This window comes from Lichenostomus cassidix, chromosome 1 (assembly GCF_008360975.1).
Source record: "Lichenostomus cassidix isolate B80296 chromosome 1, HeHo_3.0, whole genome shotgun sequence".
NCBI classification, from domain to species: domain Eukaryota; kingdom Metazoa; phylum Chordata; class Aves; order Passeriformes; family Meliphagidae; genus Lichenostomus; species Lichenostomus cassidix.
The window spans coordinates 24,062,629-24,087,277 of NC_139479.1; the positions used below are offsets into that span (position 1 = coordinate 24,062,629).

The window sequence follows — 24,649 nt, forward strand, 5'->3', positions numbered from 1 at the left end:
ACTTCTGACAGAGAGGAAAAGAGCCAAGTGTGCCAGTGCCCTGCAGCATCATCCCAAAACAGCCAGGCAGGCCACCAACCCACTGCCTGTCTCAAACAGGATACTGCTGTGCAGACCTCCCAGCTGGATGCACTCCTCTCTTCCCATCGCTGTGAAGGTTGGAAATTAACAACCACGTCTCTTTCTGCTATTCCATGCTTTGAAATATTGCAGGGATACACTGCATTCCTGATGCCTTCAGCTGTTCTAGGACAGGGAGGATCCACCAGGAGGATAACATGGGTGGATCCTGCAAGCAGCTAGAGGTACTAACAAGCAGGAAGACTTCTCAGTCCAATGACTCCATGTCTTTAAAGGCTAGCAGCACACTCCCCACTGACAGGCACAAGCAATGCCCCAGAGACTGGACCACACCAGCTCTCCCAGTCACACTGATGCAGGTGCTTAATCCAAGGCAGCTAGAGGCTCACTGAAATACCACAGCAGCTGCTGCCCTGAGCTCCATCATTCCCTTGCCACACCAGGACAGCCAACAAGCCAGGTGACCCAGCAGTGGTTAAGGAACTACCACCTGCTTTTGGCAGGCCCCAATAAACTGGTAAAAACACAAGGTATATGAAAACCTCTTCCAGCTCAAAGTAACATCTACCTGCTGGAAACACTATGGGGTAGACAGAGAAGCTGATAAAATCTCCCACACCTCTCCCCACTGGCAGGGAGATTATTTGCCAGGCCACAATGATCATTAGGTTATCAGCTTGCTGTAAGCAATCTGCACTGCACCACAGAACTGCCTGAACACTCAGGAACTCCACAGGACAAAACCGGTAACATGGCAGGGAGATAAAAAATTATTAGCCAGCCCTCATCATACCCTACAGGAATATAAACCAAAGCTCCATCTAGATATGTCTCCAAAATCAGCTGATCATGACTGCAATACAAGTAACTGCAACAGATGCAAATCAGAGACAGAGGTAGTTCATTAATTAAAAGTGCATTTAACTGAGAGTCACAACTAACTGCAGCTCAGGAAGGTATATAGATGAATGGTTATGTGCAGTGTTCGGCAGGGACAATTTTCTAAATGTGAGCCAAAGAGCAGCCCCACAGAGCACCAGCAGAACCCTTCCACCCACTGGAGGGGAACTGCACGGCCCTGCAGGGAGAGCTCACTCTGCCTCTGCATTGCCAGCTGGGAAGTGTGTGTGGAAAGCCATGCACACCTCAGCAAATCAGGGGCTTGTCCTTACCTGAGCTGTATCTGCCGCGCAAACAAAACATTCGGAATTGATCTGATGAACACTTCTTCAGGAAATCCTAAACTCCATGCACAAAAAGACAGCTTTAGCATGATGTCAATTTCTTCAGCAGCTCTTCCAAGCCCTTGCACTTCAGACAAACTAGCATGACAAATAACACATCCTTGCAGTCTAAAATAGGCATAAAATCTTTAAACTCTAACACTGTTTTAAAACCAAAACTAGGTAAAATTCAATTCCATATTAGATGTGTATACATATACATAAGATATAAATAAACACACTATGTCCAATATAAGAAAGTGAAAATTATTTTGCAATTATGATCAAACATACATTGCATAAAGAGCTTTGCAAAAAAAACCCTAAATGAAATTATCAGACTAAGATTGGGATACAACCTTATGGAAAGAAAAGCTCCTGAATTTTGCAAACTTTACACAAAAAAAAAAAAATTCTCGAAAAAGAAAGTAAGTGTACTTTTTCTGCAGGACAAGAATATGAAGAAACAAAGATCCTAGCAATATAAACGAAGTTATCTGTGTTAATCATGAAGCCTAATAAACTCCACTCTAATATTTATCCAGCTTTACTAATAATTAACTCCAGTAAATAGCAAATTATTAGTATTACTACTAGTATGGTTAATTTACATTATTAGTACAAAGAACTATTTAAATCTTTGGAAGGTACATTGATAAAACATTCAATCACTTCCAACCCTGCTCTCAGCAAGGATGGACATTGTGGTAGATTGACTGTAACTATTGCACTTCTGCTTTTCTTTTTTCTTTTTTTTTTTTTTAATTTGCAAACTGGTGATGATCACTGAAGTGCCACAAAAATCAAAAATTGTAAGAAGCCAGTACAAGTGAGAAAATATGGAATGTGTCATTTGCTTGAATTTCACATTTTGAAATAAGGCTACTGCTACAAGACTAAACCAGCCTGAACACTGAAAAAAGCATCAGCAATGTGCCATCTCTCAAGTGAAAATAGAAATAACTGAGGCAATCAAAATCAAGAAACAGTGATACTGATTGTTTAGGTGGGTGTTTGTTTGTTGTGGGTTTTTAAAATAAACTGTATATAAATGAGTGTACCCAATGAGCCCAGAAGCTTTACACTAATATCCAGAGATAGAACTGTATGAGTAAAGTACAGAAATAAATTCAAATTTGGGGAAGGACCATCCAAACTAGAAAAAACAATTCTGCATTTCCTTAAAAACAGAGAATAGATGAAGTATCATAGCTCTCTGAAAGCAGGTTATTTGGCCCTGTGCTATCACAATCTCTTCAATTTTGGGGGTCAGAATTAACAGGTATTAAACAAAAAGGAAAGAAGAAGTTGGAATAGGGTACAAGGGGGAGGGAAAACAGGGCAGCTGGATGCAGAGGATGCAGGACTGCTGTGCCCAGGTGACAGCCTGGTGCCCACCAGCTGGACCAAGGGAAGATCCTGGGCACACCTCCCCTCCTTTGGCACAGGCATAAAACCTTCCATGTAGGGCTTAACTCTCGAGGTGCAAGGCAGCTGTACAGGAGAAAAGTGTTTCACTGGACTGAAAATCACTTCCTGGGAAGGATTAATACTTGTTAGCCATGTAAGGGCAGATGTGAAAAGCAGAGACCCACAAGGAAAGAGAGACAGGCCTGAAGCCTTTGCTTCCTCCATATAAACTGTCCCATCATGAGGGACATGGAGGAGAACATTTTTATGTGTTGCTTTTAACTCCATGTACTGCATTTGCAGTCATTTCTCCACCCTGTCTACAACATTTGCTGAGACTCATGAGATTTCTGCGAAAATTGTGAGCTCCAGGGAAACAGGGCTTAACTGTACCCAGACAGCATCAAAAGACTTAGGAATAAAGCAGCTCATATTGAACTTCTTTTTAAAGGGATTTTAATTAAGTCTTCTGAGGGCAAAGGGGAACATATGTCCTGAAGCAGCTTCCCAAGCTTTGTCTAAAGGAAGGAAATCACCCTACTGTAACAACAGGCATCAGCCATCACAGGAGCCACCCCAGCACCAAGCACAGCTGGATCACACATGCCTGGCAGAGAAACCCTGCTCTGGGCCACACCAAAGACTTGGGGACACAGTAAAAGAGACATAGTCATGTGGCTTGTGGGTATCAAGACAAAGCTCTCTGTGCATCAGCAAGGCTGCCGTATAAAAATAAAGGGTAATGGGAGAGACTGCTGCAACAGTGTGGCTCAGGATGCCTAGTAGCTTCCAGACAAAATGCTGACACTGTGTCCCATTTCACCTAAAGAAGGACAAGGGAAAACATCCACTCATGTCCAAGTCCACGCTTTTTCAAAGCACATGCACTGTTATGAATAGACAGAGGAGAAGCCATCACTACAGCACAGAAACCATTCAGGTTGGAAAAGACCCCTGAGACTGCCGAGTCCAACCACAAATCCATAGTGCAGGACTCTAATACTGGGCACAAACTCTGCTCCTACAAACAGCTCAGTGGATCCATTGTTATAAACAAACCCTGGCTTGAGCAGGTATCCCACATCCAGATCCACAATAACAGATACATCAGAGAAACAATGCAGGTCTCTCACTGCCTCATAAGCATACACTCCAGTTTTCTCAAAAGAGGGCTCTGATTAGTATTTACATATTACAAACATGCACTGCTTCAATTCAAATGAAGAGATTACCTTAATTGTTATGTAGTTTTTTAATGATTTTGACATTTTTTCTTGACTTCCTTTAACGTGTAAATGCCCTATAGTAAAAAAAAAAAAAAAAAAAAAGAAATTAATCAGGATAAACAAGTTGCTTTTGAATAGGGAACAAATGAGCAAGACTGCACTGAGACACTGGAAATGCTGGAAGCAGCATATGCTATGATGGATACATGCCAACCATTTCACTGCAATGGGTAACATCTTCCAATAGCTTTGCCTACACTCCTGCACACCTCTCCATCCTCAAAATTTCCACTGGGTGAATTCTAAAATACAGACATTGAAAACATTAAAAAAACCCCACCAACACCACCATGAGTCAGCCTGTTCAGAATTGACAATAAACTGATAAAAACAAGCAAGCAGTTTCAGTCTTCACAGGACAAGTACCTTAGCTGTTACTCTGGACTTCTCAGAAGTATTTAAAAAAATATTTTCCAGTGATCTCACATTAAAAAATCCTTAAAGCTCAATCTTCTGTACTTATTACTTGCTGGTGGCTGGTGACTTTTTTTTTACTCCAAAGTTTTATAGTGCTGGTTCAAAATACCTTAAATGCAAAATGAATTTTCTGCACATTCTCAACTTCTCCATACTTGTGAGACTGAGAAAAAGCAGGGGAGGAAGGGATGCAGCTACAATGCCTAATTTGAACTAGTTTATTTTAAAATGCGATTGCTGAGCACTGCTAGAACTTTCAATAGTCACATGGACCACCGCTTTGCAGGGCTGTGGCACAGGAAAAAGGTAGTAACACTGCATTTAACAGAGTATGTAGAGCTTGGCTTTAGGACTGAAAGCTCTGTGGAAGAAAGACAGGAGATGTATAGCCTGAGGTTGCCTGCTTCCAGGTCTCTCTTCTGTGACCTGCAGCATCCAGCACTTTAATCATACTTTGAGGCAGATTTTTAAGCATAAACTTTCCTTGCTCCGTAATACCCTTTCCAGCACTGCATTCTTTCACATTTGGCAGCCCAGCGCTCCCAGTGCCCCAGTGTTCCCCAAGGACAAGGTATGATCATGCTCCTGCTTTTATGGGTGGTGGCAGAAGTGGCATTTCTTGCTCAGCAGCCCATGCAGCTGTCTAAATTTTGTGCTATTCGCTGCACAGAACTGCAGCCTTGCCTGGAACCCCCTCGTTTCCACAAGTGGATAAAATCCCCATTACACTCATCTGGATATAAAAGCAACAAGCTCACACCTGATTACTGGACCTGAAAAGCTCATGGTTTCACTTCTCAACTGTTTTTGACAATGATTCAAAGCAGCAGGGAGCCACCAGGAGAAGGCTATCTTCAGTCTTACCCTGACCACCTCGAAATTGAATTTTGCACAATACGCTCTATGAAGAGTAGGAATTAATCAAAACATCTCAGGAGACAGAACTAGTTACAACAGCTATCTATGATGAAAAAAATCTTTCTTTTATTGTATCTGTGTGCTAGCAGGTGAGGCCACTTTCACCACTGCATTGTTAAACTTGGGACACTCAATAAGCATATTCAGGCTGCCAGACACCGCTGGACACCTGCAGCTCGTGTGACTCAACTAAAACCCTCAGCCAAAATTCTCCTGGGAGAAGGGGAAGAGCCTGGGCAGGATTACTTTCTCTCTTTTGCAAAGGTGCCTAAATTCTTACTTACTTAACTTCAGGCAGCCAAGTTTAAAATATCTGGATTGTGCTTTCCTAAAAAGGTACTGGTAACATCTGAATTTGAATTAACAGTCCTCTTCCAAGAGTTTCAGTACTTAGAATGATTTCATTCAAGAATACAAAATATAAGGATTTTCATAACTTCGGTTTGGCGCTCTTCCCAGAGTACAAGTAGTCTAAAAATAAAGTCCTTATAAGATTTATCCCCAGTGCAGGGATTTTCTTCCTCTAATGGGGATTGCTCCTCCAATTCTGAGCTGCTAAAATTCTGAAATCTGTTAGCAGAATAAATTGTTTCTGAAGCTGATTCATTTGCCCTAAATAATTCACACCATCATCCTCCAGCAAGATTTTTCGACTTAATGAATGTAATCTGTCAGCTCCTAGAGAACCTCAGTGTACAAATTGCCCTTGGAATTAAGTTCTCCTTTCTTTTTTTTTAATTGACTCCTCTTTATTTAGCTAGTATCAAAAAATATTTCCCCTACAGCTTCAGTTCCAAGTTTGAAATGCCAGATTCACTGGTTTTCAACAGAAGGCTCCACTTGGCAGTAACCAGTGTATCTCAGTGGAAGTGCAGAGGATTCTGCAGTGCCTCAGGAACAAAGCACACCCTGGAGGATGCACCAGCCTCTGGACAGCTGCTATTGATTTACAACAGGCTCTACACTGGGAACTGAAACTAGAATTCAATATTCATCCCATACAGTACAAATATATAAAAATGAAAGCTCATGTAATTCCCAGAGCGTACCACAGGCTTAACTCTGCAGCTCTTCTACCCAGAGAAGCAGCTCCAAGAGTTCACAGAGACATCTTGCCCAAAATACTGATCAGCAAAAGAGAGGCTGCAGACTTGAATATGACTTTCTATTGACTTCAGCTGTCCATCCAAAACCACCACAAGTGCAACAGGAAGAACAAATATAAAGGTTTCCATCAATTGAAACAGCATTAGAATCATCAGACAGTGATGTACTTCAAAGCAATGTACAGCACAAACTTCACTGAATGAAGCACTTTCATGCAGAGGGAGCAAGAAGCAGTTCTACATAATGCCAGGCAGTGTAACATGTTTTCATAGCATAAAATGCCAAACCTAAAAAACCAAACTGTTGTATGTGTACACCCCTCTCAGGTCATCAATATTTTACTTACCAGAATGCAAAAAGTAATTCCCCCATTGCTCACACTGATGATACACCTCACACTGTGCAATTTCATTTTCATGATGAGGAAATGCAAGATCTATTCCACCAGTATGGATGTCCAGCTGCTTTCCAAACACTGCACTGTAACAATATTTTCCTGATCGGTAAGTAGAACACCACAAAAGCTTTTTGTAAAAAGAAATGCAGAAAAAAAAGAGATGAAACAACATAAATTTAAGTGTACAATTTAATAACTGCAGTTTTAAAACAAGACTTTACACATATCTTGGATACCAAAACTGCAGCAGAACTGGTATGCAGAGGACCCATATCTGTTCACAATTACTACCCCTTAGTAGAAGCAATTCTTTTTCTACCTTACTTCAAAGAATGCAGGCGTCTCCTTTCCTTGTTCTGCTACAGTTTCAGCATCAGACAGGTGCCTTTATCTGCAAACCTAACAGCTTGGAAGCAGCAAACATTTCTGTAAATTTGGTATTACTATTCCTTATCTTGTACCTTTTCTGTGAGCATTCAGACAATACCGTGTGCAGTCAGGTCAAGCTGGGCAGGTTAGCAACTTGATTTTGCCTATCTGTTAAACAAAGGTTATACTTACAGCCTCACAGGGATGTTAAGTCAACCTTCATTGTCCAGAAACCAGGAGTGCGCAAGCAGGGGAAAATGCAAGGTCTACAGACACACACACAGGCCTCCCATATGTCACCTTAACCAGGTGCTCCTGGTAGCTGGCTAAATACTAACACTTTGGTCCCTTTTTGAGACAAAATACCCTGCTAACATCGTGCCACATGCCTTTGCAGAAGCTGTTGAGGCACAGGAGGAAAAGACAAGGAGAAGAGAGGAGGGAAGAAAGAGGAGCTGTCACCATCTCCCAGGTTCATTCTTCACTTCTCCTGTCTGCTTCAAAATCAGCTACAGCACAAATCTTCCCAGGACTGACCCTCACCTTCCCTTGTGCCACCTATGGAGGAGCACTTGCTGATTCCTCCAACAAAACCTTTAAGAGCTGGAGAGAGGTGACAGATGGATTTGCAAAATGCTCAGGGACAGGAGGAGCAGCCCACCTCACCACAAGGGAAACTGCAGAGAGAAGATCCGACCTGAGGGGGTCAAAGAGGGGATTCCCTCCTCCAGGGCTGCTCTAGAGACCAGAGACACCTCATTCACCTTCACAGACTTTTCAAAATTAATTTGCCTAACTTAGTTAAAGTGTTTTGAGATACTTGGCAAAACAGACAGCTAAGTAAGCATTGCTTAAAATGGGCCTTGGACAGCTGATTGGGACAGCAAATTGTTTCAGGTCACTTACCAAAGCAAGCTCTCAATTTTTCGCAGTCCAAGATTACTACACTTATGCTCTCCATGGGTCAGCTTTTATTTAAATGACAGGAGCCTGATCCAGCCTCAGCAAAATACATTTTTACAGAAAGAAGTGCAGACTATAAACAGCACTGCATTAGCAGACAGGCCATTTTGTAACTGGCATTTCTTATCTGTGCATTTCTGTCACAGGTTGCACATCAAACACAGCATGAGTTTGTGTACTTTGATTACTTTAAGAACCGCCTCACCACGCTGAAACTATTTACGGACAGAAAATCACTCTTATAAACACTTTTCACAAGCAGGTAGCAATGACTAACAATTCCAGGTGAACCAGAATAGCATATGAAAGAGAACTCTAAAGCAGCTGGTTCCACCTCCTTTCAGCTTTAGTCAAAAATCTAAGCTAAACAGGGTCAGATCCAAACTATTCGTTATTAGCTTCCAAAGAAAGATCCGAGACTAATGCAAAACTAAGTACCACTATCAGTCTTCCAGGAGAGAGGATTTTTTTCTCCTGTGGAGAAAATAAAACTCTAAATTAAGAGCAAATTACATCAAACCAACTGCAAGCAAAACACTACTCAGCAAGGAAGCTGAATAGCACTTAGATTATTAGCATGAACATCCACAGCTGCTGTTAAGACAAGGCCAGCAAGATCGCATAGATCAAGATGGAATCCCAAGACTGCTAATCAACTGTAAGATCCTGTGTGACATATTTTAAGTACCAAGTCTGACTCCAGAGAAGGTGCTGAAACATAAAGACAGCTACAACAGCAAGGTGAAGCAGAGTTTATTAGGGCCACATGTGACATTCCAAGTCAATGGTCACATTAAAACCAGTGCTATCTACTGATCAGAAAACACTTTCAATATTGCTGATACCATTGTACTGTGACTGAAAACAAAAAATAGCATCAGATTTATTAAAGTTTAAGAAATCTGACCTTGATATTGTGGAACATTCAATGTGCCATCCAGGTCTTCCTTTTCCCCAGGGAGAATTCCAACATAGCTCTTGAGGCTTGGCAGCCTTCCACAGGGCAAAATCTTTACCATGTCGTTTATCAGAATCAACTGGAAAGAGTAAGTGATTTGTTAATGGGCTATGTCTCAAAGAAAAAAATTACCAAATGAAAGCAAGAGGAAATGTGTGTTTAGTGAACTACTCAGATTTTAACCCCCCTCAATCAACTTCTTTTCACAACAACTTCCCTCCCTTCCCCCTTATAACAGGGCTTCCAGTAGATCAATCAAGCGTTTGGAAAAAAATACTATATTGAAATAGATTTCAACAAGGTACAAAGATGGATTCAAGATTCCTTAATACATCCTATCCTATCTGTCCTTTTGGCCTTCCCTGATTTTTCATTCATTTAGTTACACATCAGCCAGTTTCCCAAGGACAAACTGACCACACTGCAGCAGAAAAGGCAACAAAACCAAACCAAAACCCATGAACAAACAAAAGCCCAAAAATTTCTTCTCTGGGACACAAGTACTTTGTGTTTCAAATTCTATTAAAAAAAGTGCACAGAGATAAGAATCAAAACTATTCTTGGACAGTGGGAATTCTTCAGTACCATCTTCACCAGTGATTTCTCTACAAAGGTCTCTTCCCAGCTATATTTGTTCCCTCCTTCACTACACTGCCAAGGATGTAGTCCTTTTTGTCACAGTACTGCAGGATTGTTCATTTCTGTTGACTCCTAAACCCCAGTCAGATACACAGCACTCCCAAGCAGGAGTCACAGAACACATTTCTGGACTCTTTTTTTTCTGACAAATACATGACCTCACATTAAGAATCATATGATTCAAAATTCCTAAGAACTAAATGGACCGAAATATAACCCTAGTTCTATCCACTGAATCTTCACCTGGGCTCTTTCACTAGATTGCCAAGCTCTGGCTCACCAGTATCTGCTATCTCCAACCCTCTTTTGCCCTTTTTTGAGTATACTGCTACAAAAGAGCACTCTTCAACTTCTCCGTTGTAAGCAAAATAACTGCTAACATCTTTAGAAATAACAATACATTTAGCTGTGACTTGAGGGGAAGCAGGGTAAAACACATCATCAGTCCCAGCTGAGGCTGGAAGGCACGTCTGGAGAGAGTCTAATCCAACTCCCTGCCCAGAGCAGGCTCAGCTACAGCAGGCTGCCCAGGATGGTGTCCAGTTGGGCTTTGATTATCACCAAGGATGGAGACTCCACAGCCCCTCTGAGCAACATGGTTTGTGTTAATCATCGTCAGAATAAAAAGGATTTTTCTAAGCTTTAAATGGAATTTCCTGTGTTTCAGGTTGTGACCAGTGCCTCTTGTCCCATCACCAGGCACCACGGAGAAAAGCCTGGCTCTATCTGCTCTACTCCCTCCATCAGGTATGTGTACACATGGGTAAGATTTCCCTGAGCCTTCTCTTCAACAGGCTGAGTGGTCCAAGCTCTCTGCTTTTCCTCATATGAAAGATACTCCAGTACCTCCATCATTTTTGTGGCTCTTTGCTGGCTTTTCTCCAGTATGTCCATATCACTTTTGTACTGGGGAGCCCAGCACCAGATCTGCACTCCAGGCATGTCTCACCAGTGCTGAGCAGAGAAGGATCACCTCCACTGACCTGCTGGTGGTGAGCTTCCCTGTGCAGGCCAGGAGGCTGCTGGCTTCCTCTGCAGTCAGTAATTACCTCTAAATAACTGTTGACAAAATGTATTCCCTCTGTGAGCTAGAATGCTGAAACAACTCCAGAGCAGAACTGTGAGAAGTTCTGGCTGCAATTTACCTGAGCATCAGCCTGGCAGGCATTTTCAGTAACTGCAAACAGACGTTTTTTTCACTGATGAAATACTGAACTTCAGTTTGCAAAAGGATGCAGGAAACCTGCATCAAACTCTCTGATGCAGAGACCTGATCAGACCCAAATTACAGAAACTACAAAGAGGCTCAGCAACCCTGCAAAGCAGGAACTGCAACAAAAAAAGCCACAGCCCAGAATACAGGCCTGCTCTAGCAAAACCTGTGAAGAGATTGCTCACCCTCACACGAAGAGGCTGCTTAGCCCAGCAACAAGTAATGAGGGAAGCAATTCATCCACTTAGCTTCAGATTGAGTGCAACTGCCCCAACAAGAGCATGGTAGATGAGGTTTCCCTGTGTTTACCCTTGAACCTGGGTAGTGCAACAGCAAAAACACCATCTCACTGTGAAGTTTCTATGTACCACTGCAAACTATTTAATTAAAACTGATTAAGAATCCTAATTGTTCTAAGGTACCAGAACAAAGGTATAGAGGGAAAGATGTAAGGAAGAAGAGAGACCAAGTTTCTTCCTGCACTGGCAACAGCGAGTGCCTCAAAAAACAACTACGAAAGCAATGTAATCTTAACTTACCAGAAAGTTAGCTATACACAACAGGTTAGAAAACTGTTTCAGACTCTCGAATGAAAGTTTGCACATAGATGCATCACTCATTCAAACAGTGCTTTAACACAAACAAGTTGGTGCCATGAACTTACCTGCTTCCTCTTGGATATCAGGATTAATAGCAGTTAATACTCCATATCTTTTTCCCCAGGACTTAACATCAAAATAAACATTGCCTAATAAAAAATAAATGTTTAGTTGTATAGCAAAGATGGGGCACATTGATGAGAAGATAACATTTCCCTGAAAGCAAAACAAAGTGCTCTTCCACTCCCATCTGAAATTCTGATTTAGCAACTCAGAAATACTGCAAAAGTAGTAGCAGATGTTTCCATGTTACCCAGCTTTTCAGTAACGTCTGTGCACGTGCTCATTCTGCCCATAGAACAACTTTGAATTCTGGAGATCTCCCAGGGTCCTCCTTGCCCATGCACAATCAGCAATCCCCTCCCCTACTGCAGCTCAAGCTACATATAGTCCAGTTACAATGCACCTGAATCCTTCTACAACCACCAGCTCTGCTGAAAAAAAATCCCCACGCTGTGTTTTGCAGGTGCATCTTTTAGAGCACATAGGAGATAGACAGCTCCTCTTTAGAGGTTCTTCCAGTTTTCTTGTAGAAACCTGGCCAGGAACTCCCCAAGGAGTTTAGATAGCAGTTCATTACAGTAAACAATTATATTAAGTAATGAGCTACATTTAACTTAGAAATTGAGTAATAGTTGCTCTGACCACTCATGTCATCACAAACAATTTGCTCACACCCTGTTAAGCAACAGAAAGAAAGCCTGGCACAGGGTATATCATGTGATTCCAACACAGGATTACTAAGAGCAGTGACTTCCTATACATGTGCTGAACAAGGAGTTACCTTGCTCAAAGTCTTACCTTGCGAGGTTGCGTAAGCTTGTCCATTGGCAATTATTGTTTTTATAAAGGAAATTATCTGAGGAATATTGTCAGTCACCCTCATATATACTGTAGGAGGAAGGACCTTAAAGAAAGATTAACATCTCATTAATCTGCATGAAACACACTGCTGATGAGTTCCTTCTCTCTATGAAAAAAACTAAAAAGAACATTCTGCTCAATTTTATCTTTAAAAAAGTTACTATTATCATAAAAAGTTCACATAAGCGGTGTTTAATATAATATACACGCAGAAAAAAAATATTTGAGGGGTAGCAAAAAATCCCTGAAATTTTTCCCAGGGGCTTACTGTCTGCTTCTGACAGGGAAGACAAGACACAAAGTCACCTCAAATGAATGAATGAATTTTCATGTTTCGTATGCTTTCAATCAAGCTATTTCTGCATTATAGTAAATATGCAATATCTCTGAATCAAGGTTGTACTGAATGTGGAAAAAAAAACTGATCCTAAAGAAATTTAACTTGTTTATTCCAAAACTTAGGATTGCTTCTCCCTCCATTTTCTTACTGAAAGTATGTGCAATATCTTTCCAGAAGAATGAAAAAGTAAATCAGCACTCAGTTTCCAAGAAACAAATTTAATTTTCCAGATCAAACTCTTAAAACCAGATTCCCTACCAAAATAATTGCTTAGAAATACTCTTAAATTTAGAATCTTGAGTATTTGTACCTTTAAGGCAGCCATATCTTGTTTGAAGTCCTCTTCATAAATACGAGCAAGAGCTAGTGGCGATATATTCATCTGAAAAAAAAAGAAGCGGATTAGTAAATCATAAATCAGAGTAATAATATCAAATATGGCAATCTTTTCTCAGACAGTTAATGGCTAATTGGAAGACTTAGAGAGCCCCCAAGGTAAGGAGTCGGAAAGGCTTATTAATCTAACATTGACAAGGAGGAGATGTAAGTTATAAATAACTTAAAAGTAGTATTTCATTTATGCTTCTCAATTTCCAAAATATGAACACATAGCTCTTAAGAGAAAGCAACCAAAGATTAAAATAATAAACTCCTTCCTCTCTTATTATTTTCCTCTTGAGAGGGTCTTCTATTTCCAGTGACAAAATATACTACAGTACATGGGACATAAAATCCATTCAACTTACTGACAGGAAACACCAATACCACCTACATGTCAGAAAGACAGATCAGAGACTTGCAGGATGAGACAAGATATTAGTTTTCAGTGATTAAGAAAAATAAGCTATTTCAGCAGATCATGGGTACTCATAGATCTCAGTATTGAAAGTCAATTCCACACTATGCCAAGTCCAACATTTCTCAAGCACATTCTCCGCATTTCTCACTCATGGGACAGAAACAGGTTCCTCTTCCAGAGGCGATGAGAAAATGCAATCCAAAAGGAAAGGAAACTTGCATGTGATAAGGTACTTGTTCTCAAATATTCAGAAGAGACCAGGGATTAAAAGATGCATGACAGCAAAACCTGCCCTAGCAAGCGACAGCATGGTATCAAAGCGTTTCAAATGCATGCTTTTACATCTTCTCTGAGGATAAACTACTGGGGAGAAGACAACACACTGTCAGCCCCTCCAGCTGGCAGATAATCAAATCATTAACAATGTAACTCCCATTTCAAAACTTCTAATTCATTACTAGAGCACCTTTATGGGTTTTGATTTTCAGAGCACAGGTGCCTGAAACAAATAGGTACCACTATTTGTTCAAGCTCCTGGACAAAGCAGGAGTTCTGATGAACAATCCAGGTGTTCATCCAGCAGTGAAATGAGGAAGGTGCTCAGCACTGAAAAATAAAGATTGACCTACAGACCAATGACTGGATTCATCTCCCCTAGACAACTCAGCTGCTTCTTTGACCAAGAGAGAAACAAATGTGCCTACAGAAAGAAGATGGGGAAATTCCACCCATCCAGATGGATGTTCAACACACAAAGAGACTCACCTCTCTCTCAGAAGACCACTGAGGGTATGCTGCACATTCATCATAAACTAGATACCCAGCTTTCAGGTTTCCCCCAGATGAACCCCACCAGATGATGGAGAACAAGCTTAGGCATGTTGATTCTACCACTGTAATTGCTTCACGTACACAGGTTCCAACAACAAAAGCAGGCTACTGAGGTAGAGGCCTTGGCCATCCAGACAAAATGGCTGAGCAAACATTTCAAAAGTCACCCAAAAAAAGCCATGAAAAGATTACTTCACAGAACCAAAGAATGCAATAAATGAACACGTCTTTCAAGGACATGTAATTTTCCCCTCCTCATACACAAAATCTCTAGGATGTTCTGACAATACAGAAAAATTTTAAAATGCAAACACAGATTTTAAACACCTGAATTCTGGAGGGCTTCTGCTTGTTTTTAAATTGTTTACTGCCTTAGAAAACTGCAAGTAAAGGAACTAAGGGAGCAGGCATGTATTTCTACATGAGTGGTGTGCTAGTATTCATTTGAATGCAGTGCCCTATATTTAACTGCAAAAGTAACTGTTTACTTAAAGATTAAGTAAAAGGGACAGCTGTCAAATTCCCTGGCTCCAAGAAACTACCTTAAAGCTTGCAACTGCAATTCAATCCAACACATTCACTTATGATCCCGAAGACCTGAGTTACAGATTTTAAAAACAAATAAAACAAAAGACTCAAAATACAGAATAGAACACAGAATATACTCTTAGTGCTTCAGGGTTCAAAAAGTGTTTTTAAAGCAATTTAAAAAAAAGAGAATTGCAATAATCATTCACCAAGCTTCTCAGGCAAAAAAAGGTCAAATTAGAATTCAACCGAGAACCACTTATAGTCCCAGTCTTATCAAGACTTAACATGCAATGTTAACTTTCCTGTAGGTGACAAACTCAGTCAAGCCTGATAAAGCTTTCCCAGGTGCTGACATTGCAGCTAGATGGTGCTCAGCACCTTCCAGGAACTGCCCTCAGCCTCCTGTGTGGCAGTGCTGTGTGCACTCCCCCTCATGATCATGGCACACAGTGCTTCTCCAGAACTCAGTCAGAACCTTTCTGGCTGTTAAGTTTTGGGATAATTTCACTGTGCTGAGGATTCACACAGGACTTTTGTTCCCTACTAGCCTCCCAGGCAGGGGAGAGGGCAGGAGGATCCCAGCTGTGGGTGCTGTAAGGTAGCCCCCCTTTCTGCCTCTCACTATCACACAGCTCTGCACTGATTTAACCACACAGCTCTCAGCATCCAGCCCTCCTCACTCCCAGACCCACTACAGCCACACTAGGGGACCAGAAATCTCAATATTTATTATCTACTAATTAAAACAAACATAACTCAACAAAAGAACCCCAAAACCAGGTTAATTTTCCTATGTAAGCAGCTGAGAAAAAACTAAAAGGTTGAGTCAAAGACTGCAGCAAACACCTACCTCATTGGCTCTTTTTATTATCTTGTCATCTATGTCGGTGATCCCCATCACCATGATAACTTCAATTCCAAAAAACCTTGTCATTATCCTTCGAATTATATCAAACCTAACATAGGAGCTAGAAGAGAAAGAAATGTGAGCTTTTGAACACGAAGTAGTAAGAATAAACTTAAACAATAATAACCAACAGCCACATGGATTATCTAAATACCCCAACACTTGCAATAAAAAGATCTTCAGTGAAAAAAGAGTTTTTCCAAAACCAGCTGCTACCTGCACAAAAGTCAAGCAAATTTCTCTTGAACCGGCCTACCCTCTTCTGGCATTAGTGACACATTACATCAAATTTTCTGAGTGTCTTCTTTTGTTGCATCTCTTTATTCAATCACCAAAGGGCATCACGAGCTACATGAGCCAGAAGACTCTTTCAAAGCCAACAGGAAAAAATAAGACACAGAGATCAGATATTCCTGAAATACATCCTCTGGGCTTAGTATATTCTAACAGGTTTTCGGAAGTCCCACAGCAGAAGCACAGGGAGAAATAAAGCAGAATTCAAATTAACTTTGCTTAGGGTTGAGTAGCAACAACAGCTACCAGCCACCAATAAACTATTTCATTTACACACCACCACCTATCTTTTCTGATAGCAAAGACTAGCTGCTCTGAAGGTTATTTTGTTTTACTTACACTTGAGAATAAAAGTTATTCCGAAAATTATTCAGGGTTTTTGTCACAAAGCAGAGTATTTAATGCTGATAAATTGATATATGTAAAAGCTGCATAGCACTGTTGCAGCTCTTTCTGCTCACAGACTCTCCATATGCAATTCTCAAAACACATTTTGACTGAGTTAAACCAAATTATTAGGTGGGATACCAGAAGATGACTAGAAGCTCCGGGTCTGCCCTGCAAGATGATGAGAATCCTCAGCCTTTCTGGGCTGTTTTCTACAAAGCCAGCAAGGAGACAGATTCACAGACCTACAGGTTCCCATTTCATCCACAGCATCACACAAACTGCAACTCCCACGGCTGTCAGAACAAAGTGTAAGCAACTACTAGAAACAGATATGCATTCTTCCCCTCAGCTGCAGGTGCCAGGTGGAAGTAAGGTACTAATTTATGGATGTGTAATATCTTGATGAAGAAAAATACTTTTGTGCCCTGCCCATGTTCAAAAAAGGTTTTTTGAAAGCCTTGCTGCCGGGGAGATAGTTGTTAATGAATACCAGCTCACTGGTAGTAAGGTTCATCTAATGTGGTGACACAATTCTGTAAGAATATTAAATTGGTCTTTGGATCCTGTTCAGAGAAACAATGCCAGCATCAAAAGCTTGATATTAGATTTAACAGCCCTGCAGTCACTGTTCCCAGAGCAGACACAAATTTCACACCGTTCCCTCTCCTCTGATCTTCCAACTTAATTAATGGAAGAAACACTGCAAGAGCCAGAACAGATTTCCCGACACCTCAGGAAGCAAGGTTTTTACTACTTCAGGACTGAAAAAAGAAAAGCCAAGACAGTCAAAATCAGAGGGTGGCAGAGTACACACTACAGAAATCACTTGTCCTTGGTTTCACTCTTATTTCAAGCATTCAGCTGAGAACCTGGATGCCAACCAGGCTGCAATTTAAACTGCTACAATCAAGGTCAGACCCAGAACTGGGGGAAAAATAGTATTATTTGCCTGTTTTACTTTTTTCTTTATATAGAATGGGTGTTGGATGTCATATGGAGGCAGACAGAACATCTGTTTTTAAGACTGGATGCATAACATACTAGAGAATGTTAAATTATTTAGAGAAATAACTACTCCTTGTGGAGGGGAAGGAGGACAGGAGAAAAATAATGCCATCATTTCCAAAATCTCCTCAAGGATCTCAAGCTCATTTCCACAATCCATTTCCACATTATTACCTGCTGCATTTGTTGTGCTTGACATAAGCCAAAAGTAAGACAGAGGGGGAAAATGGGAATTCTAGTGAGAACAGAGCATGTGGCAAGAGTGCAACAGAATGATGGTATTTGACAAGAGCAGCAGAATAGCAACAGCCACCACTCCATCTAACTTTATGCTATTTCCCAGTGCATCTCCTGGCCCCCATCAGCAGCACACATTTCAGCTGTTCTATGGTTGGACCTAGCTACTGGGGAAAAAGATACACCATTAAAAAAATAAATAAATAAACAGAACCAAGAGTGCTCAATGATCCTGAAAAAATCAACTGAGCAACAGGATGTCAACAATGACATGTGTAAGACCAGAGATACTGGAAAGTAACAGCCAACTCCTCCCACGCTGGAGGGTTTAACTGATGAGAAAAGAGAGCGGAATATCTTCAGTGCAGACACCTTGTCACACAACAGGAACAACACGTGAAGGCACTTAAAGAGGTGCTAAAAGAGAGATTATACCTGGTGTAGCTGGATGATACACCAAAGGCAATATTCAGCACTGACCATTCTTTCTTAAATCAGCCAGTGAAGAGGTCAAACCCAGGTGGTGCAGATGTATGACATAACTCCACAACCAGAACACCTGAAATTGCTAGTTTGGACACAGGGTAAGGAAAGATGAGCAAAAAAACATGCAAGAAGCAAGCAAGGCCTTTCTACTCCCTCTTTAAATCAAAAGTCTGAAGGCAAGAGAACCACTGAAAACACAGACATTTAAAAGCCACAGAGAGCTGCAAGACTAAAGGGTGGAATTCTCCAACTCTATAAACACTGTGGTCCAGAACTACTATATCCTTACGACAGAAGCACCTCTGCAATTCCCTCCCCTGTTACACCATGTCAGGGAAGACAGGCCCTACCATACTAGAGAACCTCAACAGAGGGATAAAGAAAAGAAACTACCATCTTCTTACACAGTTACTTTGAAGTGATGATTTTAAATCGTAATTGTTTCAAAGGAAACTGTAATAGAGCCACAACAGTAGATTTAAACACACTAATTACTATGATTTTTCAGGAAAAAAACACCTAAATTAAAGTTTCCTGGAAGGTACTAAGCACAAACAAAAATTCCAAGATATTGCTTTCTTGATTTTTAGGTCACCAATAAAAAAGCTAGGTCAGTTTTCCGCTGAGACTTGACAAAAGCAAGGAGGAAAATTACACCACCACATACAAACAACAGTAGAGCAGCATTAACATTAGCACTACCAACAGTACTTTTATATAACTGGTATTTTAAGTCTTCCTTTTTACAGAACAAAGCAGCAGTTGTGCAGTACTGTGATGGTTCAGTTCAGCATGAGCAAGATTCAACTCAAGCTTCTGAATGAAGTTGAGACAGGAAAAGAACACGTGAAATACCTTACATTAAAAGGGAATTATTCAGTTACTGAAATGCACAATATCTGATCTTCATACAGATGGCAATCATCTGATAAACCCCTGCTCTTCCAAGAGCCCAACACATCTTGTTTTTTAAGAATGAGGAGACAGAACCTCAAGAGCAGCTTGAGATGCTGCAACTCCCCTCAGTTTTGCAGGAACAGCAGACACCCTGCCCATCTACATTTCAGGTGTGCTGCTTTAAAACAAGTGGCAGCAACCTTCTCTGATGTATTTAAAGTACTTTTTCAAAGTTACTTATAATTAAAGTAGTTTACTGTTGTAACAATCCTAATGAACTAACACAGAAAAAGCTGTGCTGTTCTGGATCGGTTTATTTTAAAACATAGTAAGCCATTGCAGTATTACCATGCAAAAAGGCCTTTACACTACCTGGACTTTCTGAGATTTAAAAACAATGTGTTCATCTGTAAACCTTGAAAGTACCTTTCTAACAGCCAACCCTGCATGGCTTTTCCTTGGTGCCAACACAGTGTCCAAACTAAATCTGAGGTGAAACTATCTTTTCACCCAGCCATGAGGCTCTGCTCCAGGATCTCAACTTTTCCGCGTGAGAGGTCACGTTATGCTGATATGATCTGAAACAACTCACCCTACCCAAACAAACTGCACACAGTCTTCTTCCCAAGACACAGACATGCACTCTGTCTCTGCCTCAGCCAGGTACAGAACCAACGGCCCCTTTATGGGCTACCCCAGCCCAAGAGCTAAAAACACATAACAAACAGACTTTTGCCCTTTGCACAGCACAGGAGGTGAATGTCACCAGTCACAGCTCTGTCACCCAGACACACACTGGAGCCCGGGGATGTCCTGCACTCTATATCCATCTGGATGCCTCCACAACACTGGCCTGGGGATGTCCTGCACTGTCTATCCACCTGGATGCCCCCGCACTGCAATCCACCACTCACCAGGCGTGCCCAAGGTGTGCATGGTCATACACCGTTGGCCCACAGCTGTACCTGTGGAAAGGGAAAACAAACAGAATCACAGAATCGTTAGTTGGAAGGGACTTCTGGTGGTCACCCAGTCCAAATCCCTGTCCAGGCAGGGTCACCTACAGCAGCTTACTCAAGAACATGTCCAGGTGGGTTCTGAATGTCTCCAGAGAGGGAGACTCCACGAGCCCCCTGGCCAGCCTGTTCCAGTGCTCTGCCACCCTCAACCTAGAGAAATTCTTCCTCCTGTTGAGGTGAAACTTCTTGTGGTTTAGTTTATGGCCACTGCTCCTCGTCCTGTCGCTGGGCAATGCCGAAAAGAGCCTGGCACCATCCTATTGACATCAACCTTTGAGATATTTATATGTACTGATGAGATCCCCCCTCAGTCTTCTCTAGACTAAGCAGGCCCAGCTCCCGCAGTCTCTCCTCGTAAGAGAGACGCTCCAGTCCCCTAAACACCTCTGTGACCCGCCGCTGGACCCTCTCCAGTAGCTCCATGTCTTTCTTGCACTGAGGAGCCCAGAAGTGAAGACAGGAGCCGTTTCCGGACACAACCCGCACCTGTCACCCCCGCCACCCCCAGGCCCGCCCGCCGCGCCGCACGGCGCTACCAGGTCGCCACTCCTTCCGTGGCCAGCACGAGCGGCTCCTTGCTGCGGCTCCGGCTGTTGTAAGCCACGATCCCGCTGTCGCGCCCCGCCGGACGCGCCCACTGCCGCCGCCGCGCCGCGCCCGAGCACCACCGCGTCCCCGCCTGCCCCCGGCCGGCACCGGGACCGGCACTGGGGCCGAGCCCGCACCGCCGGGCCGCCGCCGCCGCCCCGCGCAGCATGGCCTGCATAGCGCCCGGCCGCCGGGGAGCGGGCACGACCCGCCGGACAGCCCGCACGGGACCCGCGGCAGAGCGGGGCCGCCGCGGCCGGAGCGCAGGAAGGGGCGGTGCCTGCGGGCGGGGCTGGCCGGCTTCCACCGCCTCCCGCCGGGCCGCTCTCGGGGAAAGCGCCGCGCCCGCTCAGCCCGGGCCGCTCTCGGCGCGTTCCTCGGAGCGCTGCTGTGCTGAGCCTGCGGTGCGGGGCTACGGCCCGCCGGGCTCCCCTTGAAACTGCGCGGACACAGCCTGGTGCTTCCGTGTTACCCCAGCGCGGCTTGATAGCGAGGTTTTTAGGGGAGATGTTTGTAGGAAATGTGTGACTAATTTAACAAAATGGTCTCCACTGTGTCAAGTCAATTCGGTCCCGTTGGGGAGTGAATCTGTTTCTGCATTGCCTTTCAGGTCAGGGAACGCCTGGCACCCTGTTAGCTCCTGAAAATAAAACACGGTGTGGCATTCCCAAACTAGACTTAATTAATCAGTCTCAGGAAACGCTTCTGCAGCCCCCTGACTCCCACGTGCTTGTGTGAAGTCTTACCGACCTGGACGTTTTCAAAAATGATACACTGTGCTGTCTGATACTTGATGAAGTACCCTGGCCTTTAGCCAACGGATTGCCAAGGTACTGCTTCCTTTACAGTGTCACAACAAGCAAGGGGTGTATCCTTTCTAATTATACTTATTGTGGGTTTTTTCTTTCAGAGCGTATCGAGGAAATGGAGCTTAACTGGCTGCAGTACCTTGAACCACTTGGGAAACTATAAGCTGCTCAACTAGGGTGAGTAACTGTAATGGAGCAGACATAAGAGTACCAAAAGTATTTTTTAACTAGCTCCTTGTTTCCAAAAGTGACTATGGGCAAGCACCAAGGAAACAAGTGAGAATTCCACAAGCTTACAAAGATGATCAGAGGGGTGGAATACATATCCTGTGAAGACAGCCTGAGAGAGTTGGAGTTGTCCAACCTGGAAAAGGCTTCAGGGAGACCTTATACCACTCTGCAGTACCTAAAGAGGGCTTATAAAAAAACAAGAGAGTGACTTTTTACATGTACAGATAGTGATAGGACAAGGGGGGAACAGTTTTGAACTAAGAGAGGAGAGATTTAGATGTTAGGAAGAAATTCTTCACTCATAGGGTAGGGAGGTATTGGAAAAGGTTGCTCAGAGAAGCTGTGGATGCCCCATCCCTGGAAGTGTTCAAGGCTAGGTTGGATGGAGCTCTGAGCAACCTGGTCTAAGTGAAAGGTATCCCTGCCCATGACAGAGGGGTTGGAACTGGATCATCTTTAAGGTCCCTTCCAACCCAGGCTTTTCTATGATTCTGTGAATATTTTCCCAGATATTTTTCCAGCTTTCAACCAGATGGTATCCTCAACTGAATGACTTGGGTTTTTTTTTTCTTTTTGCTTCACCCCCCCAAGTTTTTTACCCATCCTCGGTAGATTGCATTAATTTCCCCATTCTCTGTGAATCCTCACCAACCCTAGCCTTTCACAAGGAGTACTGCAGGTCTACTGCCATTTTTAGGAAGCACCCTCTTAGCACGTGTTGAAGTCAAGGCATGTGAGCTCCAGTTGTGGCCATCCTTGCTCTTGTACGAGAAAAGAGAGTGAAGTGTCAGTGCCAGCACGTGTTGTCTGTCCTGCTCCTGACTGTCTTTCACACGAGCCTCTAAACAGGCTGTTCAGAGCAGAGCCTTTTCAGGTCTCTCAGACCACTATGTTAACTGCTAAGGCATCTTGCTGGCCTTTGGGAGAAAGGTAGTACTGAACAATCACAGCTTTTCTTGACTGGATGCTGCAGGTCTGCCTGTGGTGAGCTGCCTCACGGAAGTCTTTCTATCTGCCAGGGATGACTTTTTTCTCTCTAGATTTTGCTCATAAGTAATAAGATCATTGCATTTTTAAAATCATTGCTTTTACATAATACTTGATGTCTGTCTACACCTTACTTAATTTTAGAACATATCAGATATAAAGCCCTACCAGTGGCAAATGTTTCCTTTTTTCTTTTAATAGGTATTTCCACAGGATTTGTCATTGAACAATCTTAACTTTTTGATCAAATAAGAAACCTATTTTAGGGGGTTGTTAATTTGAGACAATCTAGGATGAAACTGAATATACCATGCAATAACCTTTGTAAATGTTTGCTTTATATGTTTCTCAGGAAGCTTCACAAGCCAATTATTTCAGCTTCCATAATGAGCTGGTTTTGATGTCTTGCTGTTCAACACACATCTAGTTAAGAGTTGTCATTAACTCTGTTGTCTTCTTTGTTCTGTAGGGTTCCAAGCAGTTTGACAGAGTTCAAATCAATACTAAGCAACAATGGATGGTTTTTAGCCTTAATTTCAGGTTTAGCTATCATAGATGAAACTGCCAACAGATCAGAAGAATACAAGAGATTTTTCTTTCCCATTGGTTTCAGAAGGCTTAGTGTCTATGCTACCCAGACTGGCTTTTAGCATTTTGTCCAGCAACCTCTATGATCTGCTGTAAAATGTTATTTTCTGATGGTGGGAAAGGCCACAATTATTAAATGGCTGAAATAAAAAGCAAACATCATTCATGCTTGAGATTTGTTTAATGCAGTAGAATACATCCAGTGGAACAGTAGAAAGTGTTTCTCAAGCACTGAAGTGCAAAAAGAATTTAATTTCAAATAAAAGTGAAACTAATCCTGGTGGACTGAAACCATAAATTATTCATGTTAAAAATACTAGCATTCTCTGAATCAATTGGTCTGTGGCTGTTGGTACACCTCCACTTTATGCCACCTGTACCAGTCCCTTATTCCTGGTCTGGGACATGTGCAATGACACAACAGTCATCTACCAGAGAGGCAGAATAGCAGCAAAGGATTTTATGCCATCAGGAGACCTTTGCTTCCACCTGGAGTAGAAGATGTCTTTAGAGATTGCCAGCAGCTGGAGCCAGGGTACACATGATCAATGCCAGGCCTGGGCCTGCTGTACCCCAGTTACTTCTGCACTTTGTGAATAACCAGGAGGAAATGTGATCTGCAGAGCAGTACTGCTCTTAGTCACAATCCCACTGGGGAATGTCTGTCTGAGCTTCAGGTAAACTGTTGTTTCAAGGGGACACACATGTATTTAATATTGTCAGGTCACCTCATGTTTTTCTTGGGACGTGTTAAGACTAAAACTTCCTTTTAATTAACACCTGAGACTTTTAAGGTAAAGGGGTGACTCCTGAACACCTTAGAATGGTCTATATGTTTTCTGTCCCTTTATCTGCATATGCAAGAAGGCTGTGTTTCCCCTCCATCCTTTATCAAATGGAAAAATCTACTGAAAACATTGAGTGGCCGTTCCACCAAATATTCACAAAGAGTAAGTTTTACATAAGAGAAATCATCTTGAGAAACCTATTTGAAAAGAGTGATCCTGGGGACAGGGAATAACACTGCAAAAGAAATTTCAGTGGTGGACATAAAGAACCAAATAAACTTTCCTGCACTTACCAAACTCCTATTAGCTTTTAGCACCCCCTAATACTGTTCAGAAAACCTACCCACCAAATACTCTGACAAACACTGCCTGTTTTTCTTCAGAAGTGTTTGGGTCCTGCTCCATAGTTGAGAGAAAC

At 42.4% G+C, this 24,649-nt stretch overlaps 1 protein-coding gene and 1 long non-coding RNA gene across 6 annotated transcripts in view; one reads left to right on the forward strand and one right to left on the reverse strand.

The window, feature by feature from the left end:
- The window catches only part of CARS2 (cysteinyl-tRNA synthetase 2, mitochondrial), a 44,292-nt gene that overhangs the window by 16,061 nt on the left and 3,582 nt on the right, over positions 1–24,649 (reverse strand). The window contains exons 1-10 of one of the 5 annotated variants that reach the window (XM_085052937.1): positions 20,777–21,096; positions 20,136–20,186; positions 15,856–15,973; positions 13,155–13,226; positions 12,442–12,547; positions 11,646–11,729; positions 9,079–9,208; positions 6,789–6,922; positions 3,947–4,014; positions 1,254–1,320 (exon numbers count right to left, since the gene is read on the reverse strand). In XM_085052937.1, coding sequence (XP_084909063.1) covers positions 1,254–1,320; positions 3,947–4,014; positions 6,789–6,922; positions 9,079–9,208; positions 11,646–11,729; positions 12,442–12,547; positions 13,155–13,226; positions 15,856–15,973; positions 20,136–20,186; positions 20,777–21,006 — 1,060 coding nt within the window. In that variant the 5' untranslated portion in view covers positions 21,007–21,096. The other 4 variants (XM_085052928.1, XM_085052942.1, XM_085052951.1 and 1 more) reach the window with 4 other exon arrangements.
- On the forward strand, positions 21,158–23,607 carry LOC146444337 (uncharacterized). Its single transcript, XR_014850142.1, has 3 exons — positions 21,158–21,658; positions 21,739–21,814; positions 23,325–23,607. It is a non-coding gene; the product is annotated as an uncharacterized LOC146444337 (long non-coding RNA).